This window comes from Vipera ursinii, assembly GCF_947247035.1.
Source record: "Vipera ursinii genome assembly, chromosome: 6".
NCBI classification, from domain to species: Eukaryota; Metazoa; Chordata; class Lepidosauria; order Squamata; family Viperidae; genus Vipera; species Vipera ursinii.
Genome location: NC_139515.1, coordinates 42920220 through 42944021, shown reverse-complemented (window position 1 = coordinate 42944021; position 23802 = coordinate 42920220). Strand labels below are relative to the sequence as shown.

Here is a 23802-nt window from a genome sequence, read left to right as displayed (position 1 = left end):
TCAGAGCTACATCTAGACAGGGCCCACACCAGGTGAGGGCTCCTTTCCAGCCATCCCGGGGCCATCCTGGGGCCATCAATGGGGCTGCCATGATGCAGGACAGCCAGCAGGCTGTGGCTGCTGACAGACACCGTTGGCCCCCATGCCCTTGCTGACCTCTGTGTGCAGGGACTGATGGTGTCACACAGCTACTGCCCCAGCCCTGCTTCACCTTGCCTTGCTCCGCAACAATGGCACCCCTGCCCTGACCCCTGCCTGACCCCAAAGGATGAGCTCCTGCCCATCACCCCACCTGCCATAGACCCCCTGGATTTCCCCCAACCCAGCCCAGCCCCATGGGCGTTCCCCCCACAAGCAACATTGAGGTAGCCATGCCCACTCTGACCACGCCTACCCAGTCTGCCCTGACTACTGCAGCCACACCCTCCCCGTGGGCCATGCCCATCCAGTGGGCCACGCCCCATGCCCCCCCTGAGGGCACCACAATGCTGATACGGCCCTGGCACTTTGTGATAAATAAGTGGGTTTGGGGTTGCGGTTTGGGCACTCGGTCTCTAAAAGGTTTGCCATCACTGATCTATAGAGATCCCAGTGGGAATAGGGCCCATCCTTAATTCAAACGGAGATGGCATCTTCATGAGGGGTAGGAGTGCAGCTGTCCTTCTTCTGGGTACAGAATTGTGCTATCTAACCTAAGAAAGGAGGCATGGAATCTGGTAAAATTCAGCAAGCTGCTCTCCTGTTTTCAGCTACCATGCTCCTGCTGTGTGAGAGAGTGAGGCATAAACTATACAAAATGTAAATAAACTGAGCCAGTTTGGTCTAGCAGGAGCCAGGCTAGAAACTAGGAGACCGTGAGTTCTAGTCCCACTTTAGCAATGAAAGTTAGGTGGATGACCTTGGGACCTCTCTCTCTCAGCCCAACTCACCTCATAGGGTTGTTGTTGTGGGTAAAATAGAAGGAGGAAGATATGTTTGGATAGGTTTGCTGCCTTGAGTTATTTGTAAAAATAATAAAGACAGATATAAATAAATAACCTGAAATATTGCTGGTATATTCCACAGCCATAAGTCTGAGATCTCTGGTTTAAATAAAGCTTCTTTTACTGTTAGCCTTAGCAATTCAAAGTCTGTAGAAATGTTTTAATTCATTTTTATGCCAGACCTTTCAGTATCTTTCAGAAGTGTGAATAGCTGTAATGTTAAATTTAATTGTTCCAATTACTGTACTTCTAGAGCTGTAAACTATGTGTCTCATGGAGACATTCTTTATTACTTTGAAATACTTAATTACTACTGCCTGCTTGGGAAACATTGTAAAGTTTTCATCCAAAGTGAAAATGTGTCTGTCATATTTAATTTTTTCAGCCTTGACTCATCATGTATGGAGTCTAGCCATGATATCTAGGACTTTTACTAATCTGTGAAATAGGAAGGGTGCTCTCTAGAATAGCCTCTGCTATATGTGGGAATGTCCCTCCGGACTTCTTTAAGAGGCTATGTGGTATTGTCTCAACTGGATCTCAGATATATTAATAGCTTACTTCTAGATGGAGGCTTGTCAGCAATAGTCTTTCAGTTAAGACTATAAAGCTCAGTTTGTTTGGACAACTACTTCTTCATCTCCAACCTTCCTTTCTTAAAAGAAACAGATTATTAGAACTCTTTTTGGTCAAGATTCAGGCCTGGGCATCAGATTTAAGTGGGATTGGTTGCACAGTTGGTGATTTGGGAATGGAAAGAAGGAACTGGACAGGAGCAATTCACTTCTCCTGCTACTATCCTTGACTTGTCTGCTTGGTAATAGCCTACTAATTGATACTAGACTTCTCCCTGCTCTGGTTTTATTTAAGTAATTATTTAAAACAAAACTTTTTGGAGATCATTTCTAACTGAGAAAATGTCAATTGAATTGATTGATAATGATTGATGGAAGTGAGATATATCCTATTTGTTGCATTATTTATATCTTTTAAAAATTCCATAAATATTTTTTGTCTATACTGTGGATGTTTTAAATGATTATGTTCACTGCTAGGAATATTGATCGAATTATAATTATATATAAATAGAAAATATTATAATAATAGAAAAGTTCCAGGTTTTGAGACTACTGAGCTACATTAATGTACTTTTCTCCTGCCATTGAATTGGGAGGAAAATATCTGGGTAGAAAAAGGGGTTCCCCATATATATGGTTGGTAGCTCATCAGCAAACAGACTACACAGTGGCACTAACCTGTCTTTATTTCTATAGAAAGAACTATTGAAAACCAGTATGTAATTTGGAACCAGAGAATTTGCTTTCTTAAATTAATAATAAGTACAATGGTATCTTGGTACTTGTCGTTAACAATGAGTACCAAACAAACCATGCGACTTACTACATTATATGACCGGGTTTTTTTGGCCAGGAAGAACTTGCTGTCTGGTCCCATTTCCTAAGTCAGGGACTTACTGTCTGCCTTCTGTGGCCTTCCCTGCTTCCTTTGGCAGCAACCTTCCTGATATGGCTGACTTCCTATCTGTTTTCCATTGCCATCCTACTCTTCCTATCGCAGCACATCAATTGCCAAACAAGAAGTACTGGGATAACATTTTCACGTTAAAATGCACCGAGTACCAAATTCCAGTCGAAGCAGTTGAGTACTAACATACTACTGTAGCAATTTGAATAATATGAATCTGTATATGCAAATTCACACTAATTAAAGTATCTGGAATCTTTATTTTATGCAGTAATGGAATTATCGACTTTCGATCATATATTTGTTCTATATTTAACCTAACAGAAATACAATGATTCCAGAGATAGGTATAGTTTACCTAACTATATTTATTTAAATGTTGATATAATTCAAATGAAGTTTTTTTTTTACCTGGATCTACTAGATAATTGCTCACAAATTGTGGAGTGTTTTTACAATATTGTATAGGGCCTGTGGTATATGTCTTAGTCAATAGGCCTCAACACTAATGTGTATATTTAGGATCGTAGTTTAAATTTCATTTGATCATTTTCATGGCGTCTCAAAACAAAATCAAAGAAGCTTGTCAAGGGATGGAAAACACATGTCCCTTTAGAACAGGGGTGTCAAACTCAATTTCATTGAGGACCGCATCAGCATTGTGGTTGCCCTCAGGGGGCCAGGTGGGTATGGCCTGGGTGGGCGTGGCCTACTGGGTGGGTGTGGCTAGAGTGCCTATGGCCTACTGGGTGGGCGTTGCCAGCTCTACATCATTCGCATCAGGGGTACCTATCGGGGCCTGGGCAGGAGTGGGACAGCTCTGAGGGTCTGTGGCAGAAAGAGGGTCTCTGGGCCAGGGCCAAGACAGCGGGGGCCATTCCCTCACTGTTTCCAGGATGGCTTCGCGGGCCGCATGAAATCACTTCACGGGCCGCATCCGGCCCCCGGGCCTTGTGTTTGACATGTCTGCTTTACTGGACAGTGCTTACGAGAATTGAAATTTAAATGTAAATGTAATGGGCTAATTACCTGCTATTAAATAATTTGCATACACCCAAAAAAATTTACCTCCTGCTTGATGCAGTTAGTGCTTTGATTAACTTGTATGAAAGCAGCAAATAGTACTATATCAGCCTGTTTTTCTTCTACACGTACAGTAAGTTTTGCAGTCAGGATTCAATGAAACTTTGAATGATCCTCCCTTCATTACTGTCAGGCTAGGAAAGACACTAAGTCAGAAACATTAGGGATGGGGAAAAGGAAGAAAATAACAGGGAAATAAGGTGGAAATAGAGCTAAAGTCTTTTGTCTTTACATACTAATTCAGCTACCCTTATTGATGAAGTTAAGAGAAGGAAGAGAATTGGAAACATGACTACAGCACATAATTAGACTCTGTTTCCTTCCATTCATAGGAAGCACAACAGTTCCCAAGCAAAACTGCAGGCAACAACTTAGGGTAGGTTATGGAGAAAGCTAATTTTTTAATTATTGGCTTTCACATCTAGAATAATTATTGTCTCTTACAACTCAGAGCAATTTAGTTTAACAGTCAGAATAGAAAGGTAGGGCATATAATCATAGCTAGAATTTCTTTCTTTGGATTACTTTCCTTGAAGAGATTTCTATATATTTATTTTGTCCCTTTCCTTCTACCTCTAGTTGTAGGTATTCATTTTAAATAATAAACAATTGTTCCAAAAATTGCAATTCTACCAATTGAAATTATTTTATGAGCTCTTTCTATTTTTTATAGTGGTATGCACTTTAAGGTGAGCTTTCAAGGCCAGCAGACATAAAATCTGACATTCCCACTATATTTTAACCAAGAGCCATTAATTTCCTTGTCCCTTTCAGCTATACTATTTGTTCCCCAGAAATTGCAGTGAAAATTCTGATTTCTGTAAAGCATTTTCAGAAAGTCTAAATTTTACATTTACTTTTCAAAGTAGAGCATATTCATTCCTGTTTTTTTAATTATATGTTAGGCTAATTTTGTTCACAACAAACTACATTATTTTTTTAATTATTTGTTTACTAACTATACTAGACAACCCATGCCCTGTTGGTTCATCATTTTAGAGATATTTCCTTACCTAAGGAAAAAAAGAATGGCCACAGGTGGATAAAAAAGCAATGGGAGTGGGAACGATTTCTGACTTCCTACTGGCTTCCTCATTGAATTTCCTTGTAAGACACTAGCAGGGAGCATCAGAAAACTTCCTGCCTGCCTGCCTGCCAGTTATCAAGTAAGCACTCGCCTGTATTGTGAAAAAAGACAGATTAGGCATTGGGAATAAGGAAAAAATGAGCAAAACATTCAGAAGGAACTTTCAGAAAAGATTTGACAGTCTGCTAAAAGAGGAAAGTGTAAGAAAGAACCTCAGAATAATCCTGCTTGGTATTGCTTGGTATACATTAGGGCAGAGGGAGACTTTCAAGAATCTGTCATTCTACCTTATAAGAAAATTTTTGGTATTCCTGAAGGGCTGATTTTTTTGATTATAATGGAAGCCACCTCTAGATACAAGTAACTGAGCTTTTATTGTGTAGCTTATATTCTGACTTTTACAACCAAGAACTTGAAAGAACAAATCTAACTTTGAAATATTTATTTCTTGCACGTATTCTACTTAGAGTCATGTCCAACTCTAAAGGGCAGTGCTCATCTCCATTTCTTAGCTGACGGAGCCAGCGTGGTCTGAAGACATTTCCGTGGTCATGTGGCCAGCATGGTTATATGCCGAGGCACATGGAATACTGTTACCTTCCCACCAAAGTGGTATCTATTTATCTACTTGCATTTGCATGCTTTCAAACTGCTAGGTGGGCAGGAGCTGGGACAGGTAATGGGAGCTCATCCCATTGCGTGGCACTCAGGTCTTGAACCCAGGCTGTCAGCTTTCCTGCTGACAAGTTCAGTGTGTTTAACCACTGAGCCATCACACTCCCTAATATATAACTCTTTTTAAGGTACTTGAGGCATTAGGTTTCACATTTAATTAACCAAGTAAAATAGATAGAATGCAAACTGTTGACAGGGAATCAGTGATAGCTTTGACATTTCACCTTCACAGGTAGCGTTTCTGATTTTCTCACAAGATCTGAGATACATAAAAGGTTATTTTGATTAAAGAAACATGAATTCTGCCAAGTATGTACACTGTTACATTGGCAAAAACAAATGCGAACAAAAATACTATACATAGGCATCAGCTCCCGAGAAGTGGTCAATATCAACAATGTACAAGAAATAGGGTAACATGGGTATACTGTATAATATTTAAATGCTTATGCAGTTTTTCTGAAGAAACTAACTTCTCCTATCCCAGCTGAATTCATCGAGGACTCTAACTTCAGAGAATATGGGAGTTTGGCACAACAATTTAAACGTGCAATGCAAGTTTAGGAAGTTTACCTTTGCAAAGTGCCTTCTACAGTAATTGCTGAATAACTATATTTTGTTTTCATGCTTCTGAGATACTTTGTAGGCAGTGTTGTAGAAAATATGTGTACATAATACATTAAGTGATCTAATGTGTTGAGTTTCAGTTTTAATCACTGCAATGTAATCCTTATATATTTAAAGTCTGAAAATGGTTTCATATTTTTAGGAATGTCTATAGAATATTATCAACAAATTACCAGTGATTGCAGAAGCTATAAGATCCTGCATTAAGTTCTCCAAATTGTCAGCCCAACTCTGACAAGCTAGCACTACATAACTCTTATTTCTATACAGATGAACATGAAATGCTGCTCACTTACACTGTAAAGTAGATGTTTTGTTCAGTGTTTTTACTTGTAAGAGAAATGCAATCTTCAAAAACAATAGATAACATAATTCTAGTAGCCTTGGGCAATAGCGGCAGAGAAGAATGGACTTTGTAACAGGACTTTCCTTGTCATCCAAGTTCTGTAATAAATTCTGTGGAGCACATTCATCTGGAAACAGAGATTTGAATCTGTCAAGATAATTTTGTTTACCCACATTTTCTATATCAGTAAATAAGCTGCCTTTCCAGAATACTCTTCAAAGGGTTGGAGGAGACCATCACTTTCTTTGGTTTCACAGAAATGAAATTTGCATTCTAATTCCTATTTGAGTGGAATGCTGAAAGTATGTTTCCTTTGTCATGATTAGGTTGCTTAAGGGAAAAGGTATCCTGTTGTTTGATTAAGAAACCCAGGTTGTTATTAGCAAGCTGGAAGCAATTACAGGGTCTCTGGGAAGCTTTAATCAAGTCTTGTGTGCTGATTGAGATGTAGTGTGTGGAAGTAGGAAAACTTAATAATAAAATAAATTCTATGAGTACTTTCCATGCCCATAGTTCATCAGCATATATTATACAATTACATAACCAATACACAACATGATATATGAATGCTTTAGTCAATCTGTAAATATATTAATAATTTAAGTATGTTTTGTGCATGAGTAATTTATATATTTATTATTCATGTTTACAATAATGTTTTTACTTGTACATGAAAAACTAATCTGTCTTGGCTTTGTATTTATTTATTATCTATTGCCACAACTGTTTTTTCTTAATGTTTCGGTAGTCTGCATTTACTTCTTGCATTTTAAAAGACATCAGAAACGTATCTGTATAAAGTCTAAACACATTTTTGAAATTTCTAGGAATCCCTGGAAATAACAAATTATGTGAAGCAATTTATGGTTTATTTGTGTTTCTGTTCCTGTGGAAAAATTTGCACATTCTGCTGAGCTAAAATTTAATTATGCCTCTATTTTTTTCATCTAGAAGTATCTAGAAGAAACCATTTTTATCATAAGAAAAATGCCAAAATCCATATCAAGATAGTAAAACTTCATCTAGCAAACTCAAAGATCATAAATCCAACTCTCTAAAAAAAAAAAACTGGGGGCCAAAAATTGTAGCCAACTTTTTCTAGTGACTTAATTTATTATAGCCATGTTTCCTTTGACTATCTCCCTTCCCCTCCAAAAGGACTTTTTAAATAAATAAGATTCTGGCTGCACAGAACTTGTCCATTCATGGCTAGATGGTAAATAAAATCAGAGGTAGAAAAAAATCAGCCAAAGTTCTGCATTACAGAGAGGTAATATTTTGTATGCTGTTTTGTGACTTTTGGAGAGGAATATTCTAAGACATTTTCTGCTTGAGTTGAAAGTCCAGTTTTCAATTTGGCAACTGATGCCTGATCCCAAAATAATCAGGTTTTAGCACGATTTTCTAAAAATGTAAATGGTATATCAAAACAAGTCAAATATATTTTATTATGGCGATCATGGATCAGCATGTTAAACCAAAAAAATCAGAAAGATAAAATTAATGAGTTCATATTGATATGTTTGCATTATTTTTTGCCATTGTTTTCACTGCAACCACACAGAATTTGGTCACTGACTTGGTGATAGTATGGTTGGAATCTGAAAGATGATGTTTGGGGTAATATATATTCTTCAGTCCTTCCTGGAAGATGTTTCAGCAGGATATTATGTAATCAGTGCAAATATGTAAAAATTGCAGTAAAACAACACATGTTGGATGATTTCTGTTTTCCCAGAGTTATATGCATAAGCTATATATAATATGTAGTTTTGATCTTTAATTCAAGTGTTATACATTGTTTGAAGTAGTTCATAGATGCAAAATATTAAACAGATGACTTTCTGAGTTTCAGAGGTATCGATTCAATGTAGTTACCATGTATGCATATCTATTTTGGGAGGGCTAATGCTAATCTAATTAGCATACTTGGCACTAATAATATGATAACAATTGGCACTGGTTAAAACAGGCAATATTGCAGACATATATTGATTGTTACATTGCAGATTTAGAACTGCAAGCCCACCTGCTAAATAAGATGTGGTAGAATTATGTCAAGACAGCTTTATTCAAGGCAATTGTCATTGTATTTTCAATTACAAACCCTAGAAGAGCCAATGTTACAAATCTTGTTTCTGATATAAAAGCCATTTTTAAAATAGCAAGCCAAAGTGTTTTATTAATTGTTATTTGGTTAGAAGGAAATACACCTGTTGTTTTAAAATCCATTTTGGAAATTACTTATTGGAGGCCTTCAAAATGAATTAACTATACCATTATGAAGGACTGCCATTTGCTTTTACAGATTCAGTAACAACAGCTTCTGGACCACTGCTTGTCGAAGTTACCAAAACCGCTGGGTCTGCTCTGGGCGTTGCACTATCTACCTCAATGTGTTGCAGCAAGCAAGTTATTGTTATAGATAAAATAAAATCTGCAAGTATAGCAGATAGGTGAGTTGTAGTGCACCCTGTTATGTGATTCATTTGCATACCAAACATATGGAAACATAACCTGGAACTCAGAAGAGCAATTCACATACTCAAAGAATATGGATGGCAGAAACATCAGAAAGAACTAAATTGTAGATAGGTCATGTTTGTAAACTCAAAACCTCAGATCCAAAGTTGCTTTCCCTCAGGAAAGTCATTCCTTCCCAAATATCTGCTAAAACTTTAATGCTACATTTCCTTCAAAAAACTTCTTCCAACTACTTAGTTGAGTTCGATTTGTGCTCCTTTCAATCTGCGCAATTCTTTGGTGAATTAGAAAATACTCTTTGAATATATATATATATATATATATATATATATATATATATATATGTGTGTGTGTGTGTGTGTGTGTGTGTGTGTGTGTGTGTGTGTGTGTGTGTATATATATATATATATACATATATATATATATATATATATATATATATATATATATATATATATATATGTATATATATATATATATATATATATATATATATATATATATATATATATATATATATATATATATATATATATATATATATATATATATATATATATATATATATATATATATATATATATATGAGACCTTGAGAGTTCTGGGAATTATAGACAAAGACAAAGTGACAGAAATGGTAATCAAAATTATTTTTTTCTGAGCACATTGAAGAAAAGCCCAAATAAAAATCAGCATGGATTCCATAAAAGTAATCCTGCCATACCAGTCTTGTAATCAAATAAAGAAAAATTCTGAAAGAAATAACTGTAAATGATATACTTCTAAATCATACTATGGACTATTTTGAAATGTTTTCTCTTTTTTCCATAGATGTGGTGCATTACATATAGGTGATCATATTTTGTCTATTGATGGTACTAGCATGGAATACTGTACTTTGGCTGAAGCAACACAATTTTTGGCTAATACTTCTGACAGTGTCAAACTAGAGATCCTTCCCCATCATCAGACACGTCTTGCACTTAAAGGACCAGAACATGGTAGGATGATTATATTTCCATTAAGTTTATTGAATTGTTTTCACTTAGCAAGAAAAACTGAGTTCATTGGGACTTGCTTGGAATAAATATGCTTAAAATGAATAGAATTTAATACTGAGGTGAAATCAGTTGGGAGTGGGGCTTTTCTTATGTGACAGAGGTACTGAAGACTTGCATATGCATACAATTTCATTTTTATAGGTATCTATAATCAACAGGTATTTCACTCCATGCTGCCCTATCTTATTTATCTTTGTTATGTGCAACAGTGTAGCTCTGTGCATACAGAATATTCCTCTGAGTAGAAATTTGGAATCATTTTCAGCCAATATAAGACTGTTAATATTTAGGACTTGGTTAATAGATATTTGGTTGATACAAAGCAGCTAAAATTAAATTTGCTCAAACAAAATTTCATGTTACTGTGTTAGTAGCAAGCATATTGCTTAGCTATCCAAGGTGGATTAAGAGAATTAATGATATTTTCTTGACCAAATCAGTAATAACTACACATTAATACCTTAATTAATAAATCAAAAGATTTAAGGAGGAGTGGAATGCAAGTTAGGGCAGTAATTATAACTAATTACTCACAATAAACAGGCATTAACAGGCAAGAAGAAATGAAATATCACATGAGAGGAATACTTGTTGCTCTTGTATTTCTCACAAGAAACATCTTGATATTACAATAAGACTGGAAAATAAAGTAATAACTTTGGTTTTAAGAAAAAGTCAATTGCATAGTGAAATTTTTTAAAAAACATTATACTTGAGAAGATACAAGATGATAGAAAAGAGTTTTGAGGAAACTTCTTCAGTCCCAGCATCCTTTGTGCACAACTTTCAGATTTTGGTATAATTTCTACATAGCTATTTGTGGTGCTTTCCTTGAAATATCAGTGTTCATAATCATAAAATGAACATTCACAAGTAGAAAAGGTTCTTTGCTGCAAAATGTACATTAGAACAGGGGAAGCATATTCTGTATTGTATGGACTAGGCATAATCCAGTTACTTCAATGTGAAATGCATGAATAGAGATGGTGTCTCTTTTCATTCAGAAAGTGCTCAATCATTGCCCTTCCTGGATGATTAAATCTGCCAAGTTTTCACTGGTCAAGAGAGTTGATCAGTCCCTCTCTAACTGTGTATCAGTTGCCATCTGCTTAAGAAGGCAATTATAAGATTCTTACTTCAAAAATCCTGTGATGTGGAAGATCTTTGTAATTAAAAGTCAAATTCAAGCATTCTTCTCCTTGGGTAGAGTCATTGAGAAAGTAGTAATCTTAGAGCCCCATAGGATTTAAATAAAACTAATTATCTGCACCCATTTCAGTCAGCATTTCATCTGAAATGCACTGAGAGTGATACAGTTGAGTTGGTGGGTGTCTGTTTCAGAAGCTAGAAATGCATAGGTACCGTGTAGGTGGTATCTGGCTCAATAGTAGTAACTGTGAGAGGGATCTCGGAGTTCTAGTGGACAATCATTTAAATATGAGCCAGCAGTGTGCTGCAGCTGCCAAAAAAAGCCAACATGGTTCTAGGATCAAGATCACATAAAGTGTTAATATCACTTTATAATGCCTTGGTAAGGCCACACTTGGAACACTGCATCCAGTTTTGGTAACCACAATGTAAAAAATATGTTGAGTCTCAAGAAAGAGTACAGAGAAGAGTAACAAAGATGACTAGAGGACTGGAGGATAAAACATATAAAGAATGGTTGCTGGAATTGTGTATGTCTAATTTAATGAAAAGAAGGATTAGGAGTGACATGATAGCAGTGTTCCAATATCTCAGGGGTTGCCACAGAGAAGGAGTCAAGCTATTCTCCAAAGCACCTGAAGGCAGGACAAGAAGCAATGGATGGAAACTAATCAAGGAGAGAAGCAACTTGGAACTAAGAAGAAATTTCATGATAGTTAGAACAATTAATCAGTGGAACAGCTTGCCTCCAGAAGTTGTGCTCCAACACTGGAAGTTTTTAAGAAGAGATTGGACAACTATTTGTCTGAAATGGTATAGGGTTTCCTGCCCAAGTTGGAGGTTGGACTAGAAGATCTCCAAGGTCCCTTCCAACACCTATTCTATTCTATTCTATTCTATTCTATTCTATTCTATTCTATTCTATTCTATTCTATTTATTAAAAGATAATGAAATGCTAAGCTTGTAAGCCGCCCTGAGTCTTCGGAGAAGGGCGGGATATAAATCGAATTAAAATAAAATAAATAAATAAAGTTACCTACTAAGAACAAGTGAAGATGCTGGGATTTAAAGCCCTAACAATTTAGGCCTGACTCTCTGAGAGACAACCTCCTCCAGTACTGTATGAACAGACCTGGTCATAGTCAGCAGGAGAAACCTTTTTGAAGATGGCCCCATTGTCAGAGGTTCACCTATTTGATATGTGGAAGAGGATCTTCTCCTGTGAGACTCCCAGCCAGTATAATGTTCTCCCCAGGAAGGAACATTTGATTCTACTCTCCAAAATTAGGAACAAGGCGAACACATTTTTTTCAAGCTTATAATTGTTAATCGATATCAATGTTTCTGATTTTCATTTTCATTTTATGTATATTTTATTTTGTTGTCTTCTATTTTAAGTATCTGTACAAAAGAAACCATATAAATTTAATAATAAATAAAGTTTTGTAATTCTTTCCAAATTACATGTTCTGTTTCAGTGTTAAAAATGTTTCTTAGATTTGTTAATTGTAGCAACATTATACCTATACAACCCAGGGGAAAAATATACAAATATCATTGATAAATTCAATAGGAAACTTCCTCTCAGTCCTTAGTGAATAATAGAAAATTCTCATATATTTTGAAGAATGTATATTTAAAAAATTTAAGATTAATTTACCCTCCCTTTTAATTTTGATGGAGGGAGGGGAGGGGAGAATCCTTAAGGTAACCCTGATTCAGAAGTGACCATTACAATTTTCATTTGTGATGAAAAGTAGTCTGAAGAAATTCAGAGCAATAAATTATGAGTTTAAATTTCTGTTTTGTCTTTATTAATAATTCTCCTACACTGAAATTTTCTTTTGATGTTTAAGAAATGGAATTCATTGCCCTGAATAATATAGTACCAGTGATAGATGCTAGTAAAATTAAAATGTCAAAGCAATAAATTGGAGTGACTGACATGTAAACCACTCTAAATTACTATGAAAAATATATAGCCTCTTGTCTGGTTTTTGCTTTTTTAATATATACACATTCATTTGGGGCTGTGTGCATATTTTATAACTTTAAATACTAATTGTATCTTATTCATGCTGATAATATTGGATTAAATGACTTAAAGGATTTAATAACAGTAGCTAAAGACAGAGGCAGATTAAAAATTGATTGAAGGCTGTTCAGAATTTTTTAAGTATCAAACTCACTAGTGCTGGCATTGTGAAAGGTTGTGGCATACATTTCTAGCATTTGCTTATCACCAGGAAAAGGAAGGCGGTAGGAACAGGATATTTTTCCAATTATTTTCCTTTCCCTTTTTAATTTATAAATTAATTACTTTTCCCCATTTACTCATAATTTTCTTATTTCTTTTCTTTTCATTTTTTAATATGTATTTTCTCTCATTCCTTCATGTGGGCAGTGAAGGTTCAAAGGAGCAACAAGCAGATTCTATGGGATCCTTATGCCAAGAGCCACAGCAGTGCCCTCAGTTACCACCATTATAACACCAAACACCCTGATCATTTCAGGATGCCAGCTTTGAAATGCCAGAAAACACCACCTCAAAAAAGTCTTTGTAATGTTCCATACTTTTTCCTTCAGACGTCTGTTGTTTTTGTGTTATTGTTGTTTTCCTAATGACCTTCCTTTTCTCATATTCTTCTCCTATTTCTGGCTTAAAAACCTTTGGGTTTCATAGGATCTCAGTGTTTGTCACAAGCACGTTCAGGTTATTTCTGACATAGTATCTTATTTCCTGCTTTAATTCTACATTTTCATAAGAAAAGTTTTTGAAAACTATGGAGGGTCCAGTTTTCCTAAATGCATTGTTGTACAGTTAAGTACTTTTTCAAGAAACACTTTTAAACGCAAAATCTATGTCAGAAATTATCTTTTTCAAATGCTAGATTTAAAAATGTGGTTTGTAATCACATTGGTATGTACTATTTCACATAACTGTATGTTTAGAAATGGTTGAAGTAATTGTGAGGATTACAATTGCCTATTTATTTAAGAAAAACAAAATTATGCTTTTGTTCTAGCTCAGAGATTTTTTAATAATAGACTTCAACCTAAAAATTGTGACTTGATGCCTAGATTTCATTAAGTTTCTCATTTGGTTAGTGGAGATTTATAAACTTTAGGCAGTGTCCAGATGATAACAGACAGTTACAAATACCAAATCTAGAATGCTTTGCACCAGATGTGCCCTTTTCTTCCAACAGCCTTGGTATCTTCATCATTTTCTCCTGCCTCCATGAGTGCATACAGCTTGAGTTCACTGAACATGGGAACTTTACCTCGCAGCCTTTACTCTACTAGTCCTAGAGGAACATTGATGAGAAGAAGAATGAAAAAGAAGGACTTCAAAAGCTCATGTAGGTGATCACAAAGGTTATCTGTTTTACAATATAGTTATGAGTCACATCCAGTGGTGGGATTCAGCCGGTTCGCACCACTTCAGCAGAACTGGTAGCTAATTTTTTGTTGCCCAGGCCCAGAATGGACTTCTGGAAGCGGCATCCACACAGAGAACCGGTTGTTCCCATATTTGAATCCCACCACTGGTCACATCTATATCTATACTGTATGGTACATTATAAATAAAATTTATTTGTAGTTGTAAATGAATGAAATATTTTATGTCTACGTTATTGTTCAGCTGTTTCCAATTCTTTATGTACTAATGGACAGCAAAGTCTTTTTTGAGGTCTTCTAAACTCATGTTTATGAGTTTGGAAATCTGCAAGCAGCCTCAGGAAGCAGTCTTGTAACAATCCAACAATTAAAGAAGCAATTTTGGAGCAATCAATCTTCATGAAAGAATACCTTCTGGTACTTTTTTATTGCTGCTTTTTTTGGTTTATGAGCTTCTCTCCTTAACTAAACATATAAAAATGGTAGTCATTTTTATCTGCTAAGTAGAAGTTTGACAATTTTTCTTGTAGAAACTTGTAACTTTATACAATTATTTACAAATCTATTCTTGTGATTGTAGTTGTATCCAAAATGGACAATTATAGTAGACTTTCCATCAAGCTCCATCAAGATCACTAATGCATTTGCTAAATATTTTAGAACAGAGCTGCACAACTTCTGGTCCGTGGATCAGTCCCGGTCCATGGCCCATTAGGAACTGGGCCATGCTAGTGAGCAAAGTTTCATCTACACATGCATGGGATTTAGATACCACTCAAAACCACATACCCCTCCCACCAGTCTATGTGTGCCCAAAAGGTTGGGAACCACAGTTTTAAAAGGTTGAAGTCCTTCCTGAACAAATTTTGAGCAGAATGATCATGGTAGAGAAGTACAAGAAAGTCTCCCTGCATGAGAAAAAAAAATTCAACTTTTGTGTCATTGCATGTAACCCAATGTTATTATTTTCACAAATATCTACTTTCTTTCTGTACTATAGTCAGGTTTTCTGTAATAATTATTTACAAATAGGACAGTTAAAATACAAATTTTAATAAGTCTAGCTTTTTAAAGAGAATCTGGGATATATTTGACTGAAGGATGTATACAGTTTGCATTACCCTTTGTATTAAAAGTCTGGTAATAAAACATGTCAATCACGTGTCTGGGACTTTCTAGAAGCCAAATATTTAAGGAGCAGAGACTTGAATTGAGTAAAGACAGCCAATCCTCTGATTTTGTGACTGAAATAACTGACCTACAAGGTTTTAGTTCATCTCTTTCACCTATACACTAATTCTAATATTCATTGCTCTTCCTAAGTTTAGCTAAGTAATACGGTATGTTGATCTGGAATTTTAACTATTCTAACTGAAAATACTGACACTGACATTTTATTACAGTTTTTATATAGATAGTATTTGCATCAGAACATGAATTCATTTGCTATCATTCTGAATATCATTATTTCTGTTTGATATATTTTGCAGTATCACTAGCTTCTAGCACTGTTGGCTTGGCAGGGCAAGTTGTCCACACGGAAACTACCGAAGTAGTGTTGACAGCTGATCCGATTATAGGATTTGGAATACAGCTCCAGGGCAGTGTGTTTGCTACAGAGACATTATCATCTCCACCTTTGATTTCTTATATAGAAGCTGACAGTCCAGCAGAAAAGTGAGTTTCTTTGAAACAATTGGTAAGGTTATTAGCCCTCTTTATTGCTTCGAACACCTTGGAACCCTTGCAGTAACTATTTTTGGGATTCAAATAATTTCTCAGGATTGTTCACAAAAAGTTTGAAACATACTCTTTCCTATTTTGATTTCAAAAGGTTTTTTTAAAAAAATGATCAGGCATGAGAAAAATCACAATTACTCTTTTTGTTATCTAGATGATCATCTTTGACACACAATTGAATTTAAGAAAATTAGATAAGTTTTTCCTAATGGAATGTGTAAAGCTTAATTTAAAAATTTGCTATTTTAGATTAGCAGGAAAGTATAAGGAGCTGTGGTGGCACAGTGTTTAGAATGCAGTATTGCAGGGTAACTTTGCTCACTGCCAGGAGTTCGATTCTGACTGGCTAAAGGTTGACTCAGCCTTCCATCCTTCCGAGATTGGTAAAATGAGGGTCCAGATTGTTGGAGGCAATATGCTGATGTTGTAAACCACTCAGAGAGTGCTGTAAAGTGCTGTGCAGCAGAATATAAGTCTAAATGCTATTGCTATTGCTATTTCAGTTTCCCGCTTCAGTTATAACTGATATCTGATACTTTTATGCTAGTATAAGCCACCCAGAGTCACTTTGAAATGAAATGGGTGGCAAATAAATTTAAATAATAAGTTGAGCAACTATGGAGGAAGAAACCAATGGTTATACCAATAGTAATAGAAGCCCTTGGAGCAATACCCAAAGGGCTGCCTAGATACATGGAGATTTTGAACTTATTAGACCTGAATATCCTGACTTTGCAAAAAAAAAAACCACCCTACTCTGAACTGGCTATATATTCAGATGCTATCTTAATAGCTCTTAGATCCTTAGTTAGGACTTGAACTGTTATGTTTTTACCAGTCTCAGCCTGTGAATTGAATTGAAGATTAAACCTTAAATCAATAATAATAATAATAATTGTAACCCCCCCCCCCAGTGAGGCACTGCCTTGACATGGTTGTGGGGCTTGTGTGCTCTGACAAAGATGAGAGCTATGCCAGAAGTTCAACCATACTGGACAGGTCTCATCAGACGAGTCAGACAAAGAATGTTTCTCCCATTAAAAATATGGTGAGACATAAATTTCAGAAAGCCATACTGGCTCAGATATCACCTGGTATAATAAGGTCCATGCTAGATGTTGGACTATGGTGAAAAATGGACTACAGCAGGGGTCCCCAAACCCTGATCTGTGGACCAGTATCAGGCCATGGCATGCCAGCAACCAGTCCGCACAAACAAGGAAAACTCCATCAACAGGATGCAGGCAGCACCCAAAACCATGCCCCCTCTAGTATGCAGAAAAACCTCTCTCCCTGTAACTGGTCCCTGGTGCCCAGAAGATTGGGGACCTCTGGGCCACACAGATCAAGTCCAACAAGAAGAGGATATTTGAAACAAATGACCAGTTCTGGAAAGAACAACATCCAGAATTAGAAATAAGTGAACAAAGGCTAGCAGATCAATGTTGAATTGTAATTCAAAATAAAGTATTCACAGAAGCAGAATTGGACGCACTTTTGACGCGCATGCCCAAGATGGAGGACGCGCTCGGCTGAGCTCCGCGAGCTCCAGCTGATAGGCGTCCCCTGGGAGCCCCTCACAAGCCTTATGGCTTGCTGGGATGGGATTGGGGTTTGCCGAGGAGCAGTGTGACAACGCGGAGGCTGTTGAAGCCAGCAGCGGTCTTTTTGGATTTGAGCTGTTTGAACGACCGGCTGCCGGCTGCTGGCCCTGCTACCTACCAGCTGCTTCCTCCCGCCGTTTCTTACTCTCTCCGGAGCGTTCGGGCTGCTCATGTCTGGCACGGCGCTCCCTGCTGCTTTCGGGCCGTCCGGGCCACTTTGGTTGTTCTCGGGCCGGCTCGGGCTGCTGAGGAGGACGCCCGTCGGTGAGAAGTGTGCCCGTGAGGTCCGCTGGGCTGTCTGGTCGGCGGCGGTGATGATGGCGGCGACGGCGTGGGCGTCGGTCTTGGCACGGGTAGCAGCCTGCGCGACGATTTTTTGGGCCGCGCTCGGCGGTGATAGCGATGGCGGCGGCGGCCCGGGTTTGGTGGCGACGGTGACGACGATATGCTCCGGACGCTCGGGAATTCACCAGTTGGCTTTAGGGCCATTTTTGTTTGTGCCGGCGTTTCTGAGACTGTCGCCCCGTTCGCGGGGGCCGGCTGCTGACTCTGGTGCCTTTGGGCTTTTGATCTTTTCGCTGGCGGCGGGACTTCCATCTGGCCCCAAGCCGCCTTGGCCCGCTTTGGCGGTGGTGTCGCCCTCGGGCCGTTTTGGCGGTGGAGAGGGCGACTATTATTACTCACCTTGGCGACGATGGTTGACCTATTCCCTTGCTTCAGGCCGCCTCTTATGGCGACGGCGTCTTCGGACCGCTTGGGTGGCGAAGAGGACGACCGGGAGTTATCTTACCGGAGCAAGGACGACATGGGGCTCCTGCATCGTGTATCATCTTTAGACTGCTCTTGCAGTGACGCCGGTGATTCAGACTATTTTTACTCTGGCCTGCTTATCCTCCTTGCCTTGGACACACTTTTTACCATCTGCCTGCCTATCCTCTCCCCTCTCCCTTTGGACTTTCGACATACCTGGGTATCGGCCACGGTGGGAGAGTGGCTGGACTTTTCCATTTGCAACCTCATAGAGGTGGGAGCTCTATGGGGTTTGCCTACCCAGAGGATATCTGGTCCACCCCCAGGAACGGAGTCTCTACCCGTTGTGAGAGAACGGGCTGCGGCCTGTCTTGGGGGCCGCCCAACTGAGTGGCAGTGAAGTTGGGTGGGGATCCAGACTTCTGTCATGTTCAATCCTCCCATGGACAACTAAGGGATGCCTACCCTGGACTGTTTGGACTTTTTTATACTTATGCGGCAATATACGAGCACGCGTTTGTACGCCCTCTCCTGGGTGCGACCTGCCTCCTTAAACGTCGATAACCTTGATGACGGGCCCGAGTTTTGGGTCTCTGAGAGATGGCTGGGCAGGGGCAGGGGCTATCCATGTAAATCTAGAAAGCCTCTGATTATTTTTTTATCCAAATTTTTTATAAGGCTAGGGAGCGGGGTGGGAGATAGCGGTGGTTTGGCTATGGGGGGTGGCCGATCTACCATGGTTCAGACCAGCCTTGGGTCTGATAGCATGGGGGGAGAACGGAGTGGCGTTGTCGCCGGGGCTCATGAGCGGGTCGTGGGATTATCAATTCCCACGACGGGGAATGGCAGCAGGCGGATAGACAGGGGGCCGTATCGCTACCGGGAGGGCCGTCCCCGCTATTTGCAAGCGGTGAGGCGCTCCGACCCTCTGCTTCTTCCCCGAGATCCCGGGAGCGAGGATGTGCAGCCTCCTGAGCTCCGGCTGGTGTACCTGAATGCCAGGTCCGTGGTTAATAAAGCTCCCCTCGTTAGGGATTTAGTTGAGGGTGAGCATGCGGACCTGGCTTGCATCACGGAGACTTGGCTGGGCCCAGAGGGTGGGGTCCCTTTGGTTGACCTCTGCCCACCAGGCTTCCGGGTGCTACACCGGCCACGAGCTCATGGTAGGGGTGAGGGAGTGGCGGTTACCATTAGGGAGACCTTATGTCCGCGGGAGACCACCGTTTCTCAGATAGTCGGGTGTGAGTCTCTCTTTATGAGATTTGGTCCTGGGGCGCAGTTGGGCTTGCTGCTGGTGTACATTTCGCCTAGTTGCACAGCGGCAGCCCTGCCCGAGCTGCTCGATATCCTCTCGGGCTTGGTGGTTGAGTTTCCCAAACTTATAATTTTGGGAGACTTCAATCTACCATCCCTGGGAGGTTCATCTGAGCTAGCTCGGGAGTTCATGGCTTCCATGGCGGCCATGGACCTGACGCAAGTAATTTCAGAGCCAACTCATGAGGGAGGCCACACCCTTGACCTGATTTTTTTATCTAGACGGTGGTTGGATGATCTTGGTGGGGGCTCTCCATTTATTATGCCCCTGTCATGGACCGATCATCATCTCCTGCAGCTGGTCTTCCGTTTTGCCACCCCCCGCCGTGGGGGCACGGAGCCAATTAGATGGTACCGCCCCAGACGCTTAATGGATCCTGATAGATTCCAAGCGGCGCTGGGGTCCCCACCTGCCTCCATTGCTCACAGCTCGGCGGATGCCTTAGTGGAAGCCTGGGAAAGGGCAGCCACTGAGGCACTTGACCGGGTTGTACCCTTGCGGCCCCTGACCCGGCACAGATCCCAGCGAGCTCCATGGTTTTCCGCGGAGCTCCGGGAGATGAAGCGTCGGAAACGGGGCCTAGAGAGCTGCTGGAGGTCTAGCCGATCCGAACCCGACTGGTTGCAGTTAAGAACCTATATTAGGTCTTATCTCGCAGCGATGAGGGTGGCGAGGTGCAATTACTTCTCCACCCTCATCGCGTCCGCAGATAACCGCCCGGCCGCCTTGTTCAGGGTGACTCGCTCACTTCTTAATCAGGAGGTGAGGGAGGATCCCTTGCAGGGTCGTGCCGAGGAATTTAGTCAATATCTGACGGATAAAATCGCTCGGATTCAGACCGGTTTGGACTCCAGCTGGGCAGAGTCTGGCGATCAGGACACGGGCGGTCCTGTCAATGTTATCTGGGAGGAGTTTGATTCTGTGACCCCTGATGAAGTGGACAGGATTATGGGGAAGCTGAGTTCCACCACATGTTTATTGGATCCGTGCCCTTCTTGGCTGGTTTATGCAGCTAGGGAGAGGACACGAGGCTGGCTCCAGGCGGTTATATCTGCTTCTTTGAGTGAGGGTTATTTCCCCACCGTCTTGAAGGAGGCGGTGGTGAGACCTCTCCTCAAGAAGCCTGCCTTGGACCCAGCTGTATTGAACAACTTTCGTCCAGTCTCCAACCTTCGCTTTCTTGCGAAGGTTGTTGAGAGTGTGGTGGCGCATCAGCTCCCTCTGGTCCTGGATGAAGCGGATTATCTGGACCCTTACCAATCGGGTTTCAGGCCCGGGCACAGCACGGAGACGGCATTGGTCGCTCTGGTGAATGATCTCTGGAGGGCTCGGGATAGGGGATATTCCTCTGTCCTAGTCCTATTAGACCTCTCGGCGGCTTTCGATACCATCGACCATGGTATCTTGCTGCGGCGTCTCAGGGGATTGGGAGTGGGAGGCACAGTTTTTCAGTGGTTCTCCTCCTATCTCCTGGGACGCTCGCAGTCGGTGTTGGCAGGGGGGCAGAGGTCGACCCCTAGGACTCTCGCTTGTGGAGTTCCTCAGGGATCGGTCCTCTCGCCCCTCCTGTTCAACATCTATATGAAACCGCTGGGTGAGATCATTCGTGGTTTTGGAGTTGGGTATCATCAATATGCCGATGATACCCAACTTTTTATTTCGACCCCAAACCACCCCAGTGATGCCCTCGCTGTGATGTCCCGTTGCCTGGAGGCGGTTCGGGTCTGGATGGGGAGGAACAGACTTCAACTCAACCCTGACAAGACTGAGTGGCTGTACATTCCGGCATCCCGGGACATTCAAAATGTTCCATCTCTTTCTATGGGGGGTGAGCTCTTACCCCCCGTGGATAGGGCTCGCAACTTGGGAGTCCTCCTAGATTCACGGCTTACCCTGGAAGATCATATAGTGGCCGTGACTAGGGGGGCTTTCGCCCAGGTTCACCTGGTGCGCCAGTTGCGGCCCTATCTGAACCGGGATGCCCTATGTACGGTCACTCATGCGCTCGTGACCTCTCGCCTTGACTACTGTAATGCTCTCTACATGGGGCTTCCCTTGAAGACCACTCAGAGGCTCCAACTGGTACAGAATGCGGCCGCAAGAGTTGTCTTGGGAGTTTCCCGGTACTCCAATGTTACACCTTTACTCCGCGAGCTGCATTGGTTACCAGTTGTCTTTCGGGTGAGGTTCAAGGTTTTGGTTACGATCTTTAAGTCCTTACATGGCATGGGTCCGGGATACCTCAGGGACCACCTGCTGCCGGCATCAACTCCCCTCCGCCCTGTGCGTTCCCACAGAGAGGGCCTCCTCAGGGTGCCGCCAGTCAAGGAATGCCGACTGGTGGCCCCCAGGGGGAGGGCCTTCTCTGTGGGCGCTCCGGCATTATGGAACCAACTGCCGGTGGAGCTCCGGACGGCATCAGACCTCCGAACTTTCCGTCGTGGCCTGAAGATCCACCTATTTGAAATGGCTGGTCTGGCTTGACGGGGGATTATGGGTTTTAATTTGTCGTTTTAGATTTGTATTACGGTTTTTAACTGGGCATGGGTTTAATCTTTTTTAATTTTTGTATTGTCTTTTTTATATATGCCCTGTGAACCGCCCTGAGTCCCTACCAAGGAGAAGGGCGGTATACAAATTAAATAAAACTTGAAACTTGAACTTGAAGAACTGCAAAGGTTAAGCCAGGACAAAGAAATCAAAGTCTTGCCAGAAGTAACTCAGAATGAGGAGGCAAATTGGGGGGAGTTGGCAGTAGAGAAATCCAGCAGAGATATACAACTCAGGAAGAACAAAGCCCTGTTACTAAAGAAGTAAAAGAATTGAAACAAAGAATAACTGAGCATCTAGAACAGCACAAAAACATCAGAATAAGGCTGCCTGCATTGAATCTTGTTCTAAAGAAACAGCTATCACAAATGTTAAAAGATGCAAACACTGCAATATCAAGTAAAAGCACCAACTAGTGTACAGCACAGCTGCAGTTATAACTGAATACCTGGGATGTGAAATCAACAGAGAAAAAAAAACCAAACTGCACCACAAAAATGGAAGATTAGACTGGGAAATAAGATCAACAAGTTGAGATCAGATGGAAGCAAGCTAGAACAGATGAAAGAAAAAAAAGCTGAAGAACAAGAAGGCCAAAGAATATCTAACCAAGAAATACCACTTAGAAACAAGGAAGATCAAGGAAGCACTGGAAATAATAAAGGAGCAAATAACAGCTGTAGTCAAGAAGATCAGCAGAACCCCCAATTTCAATCCAATCAGAAACGTTTCTACCAGTCTATCAATGGAGAAACTGCAGTGAATCAGTCAGTACCTGACAAGAAAGAAACAGTGCAGTTCTGGGCACAGATAAGGGATAACCCAAAGAAGTACAGCAAGGATGCAGCTTGGTTAAAACAGGTGGATAAGAATAAAAAAGAAGTTGAAAGTTAAAAGAAATAATAACAGCAGAAATGGTAGAGAAAATAGCAAAAAAGATCAAGAATTGGTCAGCACCAGGTGAAGATGAACTGCATGGTTTTTGATTAAAACATGTTATATACCCACTCATTGCCAAGCAGTTCAACAATATACTACAAGGAGGAGAAATTGAAAAGTGGCTAACAACTGGGAAAACCTACCTAATAATGAAAAATCCAGCAAAAGGGGCAACACCAGGCAACTACAGGCCAATTACCTGCTTACCAACAACTTTCAAATTGCTAACTGGTGTGGTAGCTGATCCACTCCAACAGCATCTAGTTGAAAACAATCTCTTTCCACCTAAGGAGAGGAACAAAAGATGAAAATCAGTTGACAAAATGTTTTTGAAAAACTGCAAGAGAAGGAAGACCAACTTGACTACACGGATTGACTACAAAAAGGCATTCAGATCCCTGCTACATGAATGGCTAATCAAGTGCCTATAAATAACAGGAGTCAGTAGAAACATCAGAAGCTTTGTGCAAAGATCGATGACACAATGGAAGACACACTTGCAGGTCAGTAGTGAGAGACTG

At 40.4% G+C, this 23802-nt stretch overlaps 1 protein-coding gene across 10 annotated transcripts in view; it reads left to right on the top strand.

Moving 5' to 3' along the window:
- GRIP1 (glutamate receptor interacting protein 1) overlaps window positions 1–23802 on the top strand; it is a 341679-nt gene that overhangs the window by 283038 nt on the left and 34839 nt on the right. For 6 of the 10 annotated variants that reach the window (XM_083365574.1, XM_083365568.1, XM_083365573.1 and 3 more), the window contains 5 exons: window positions 8595–8742; window positions 9602–9771; window positions 13386–13541; window positions 14191–14343; window positions 15874–16060. In XM_083365574.1, the coding sequence (XP_083221700.1) occupies window positions 8595–8742; window positions 9602–9771; window positions 13386–13541; window positions 14191–14343; window positions 15874–16060 (814 nt within the window). The remainder of the gene's footprint in view (window positions 1–8594; window positions 8743–9601; window positions 9772–13385; window positions 13542–14190; window positions 14344–15873; window positions 16061–23802) is intronic. The other 4 variants (XM_083365572.1, XM_083365570.1, XM_083365569.1 and 1 more) reach the window with 2 other exon arrangements.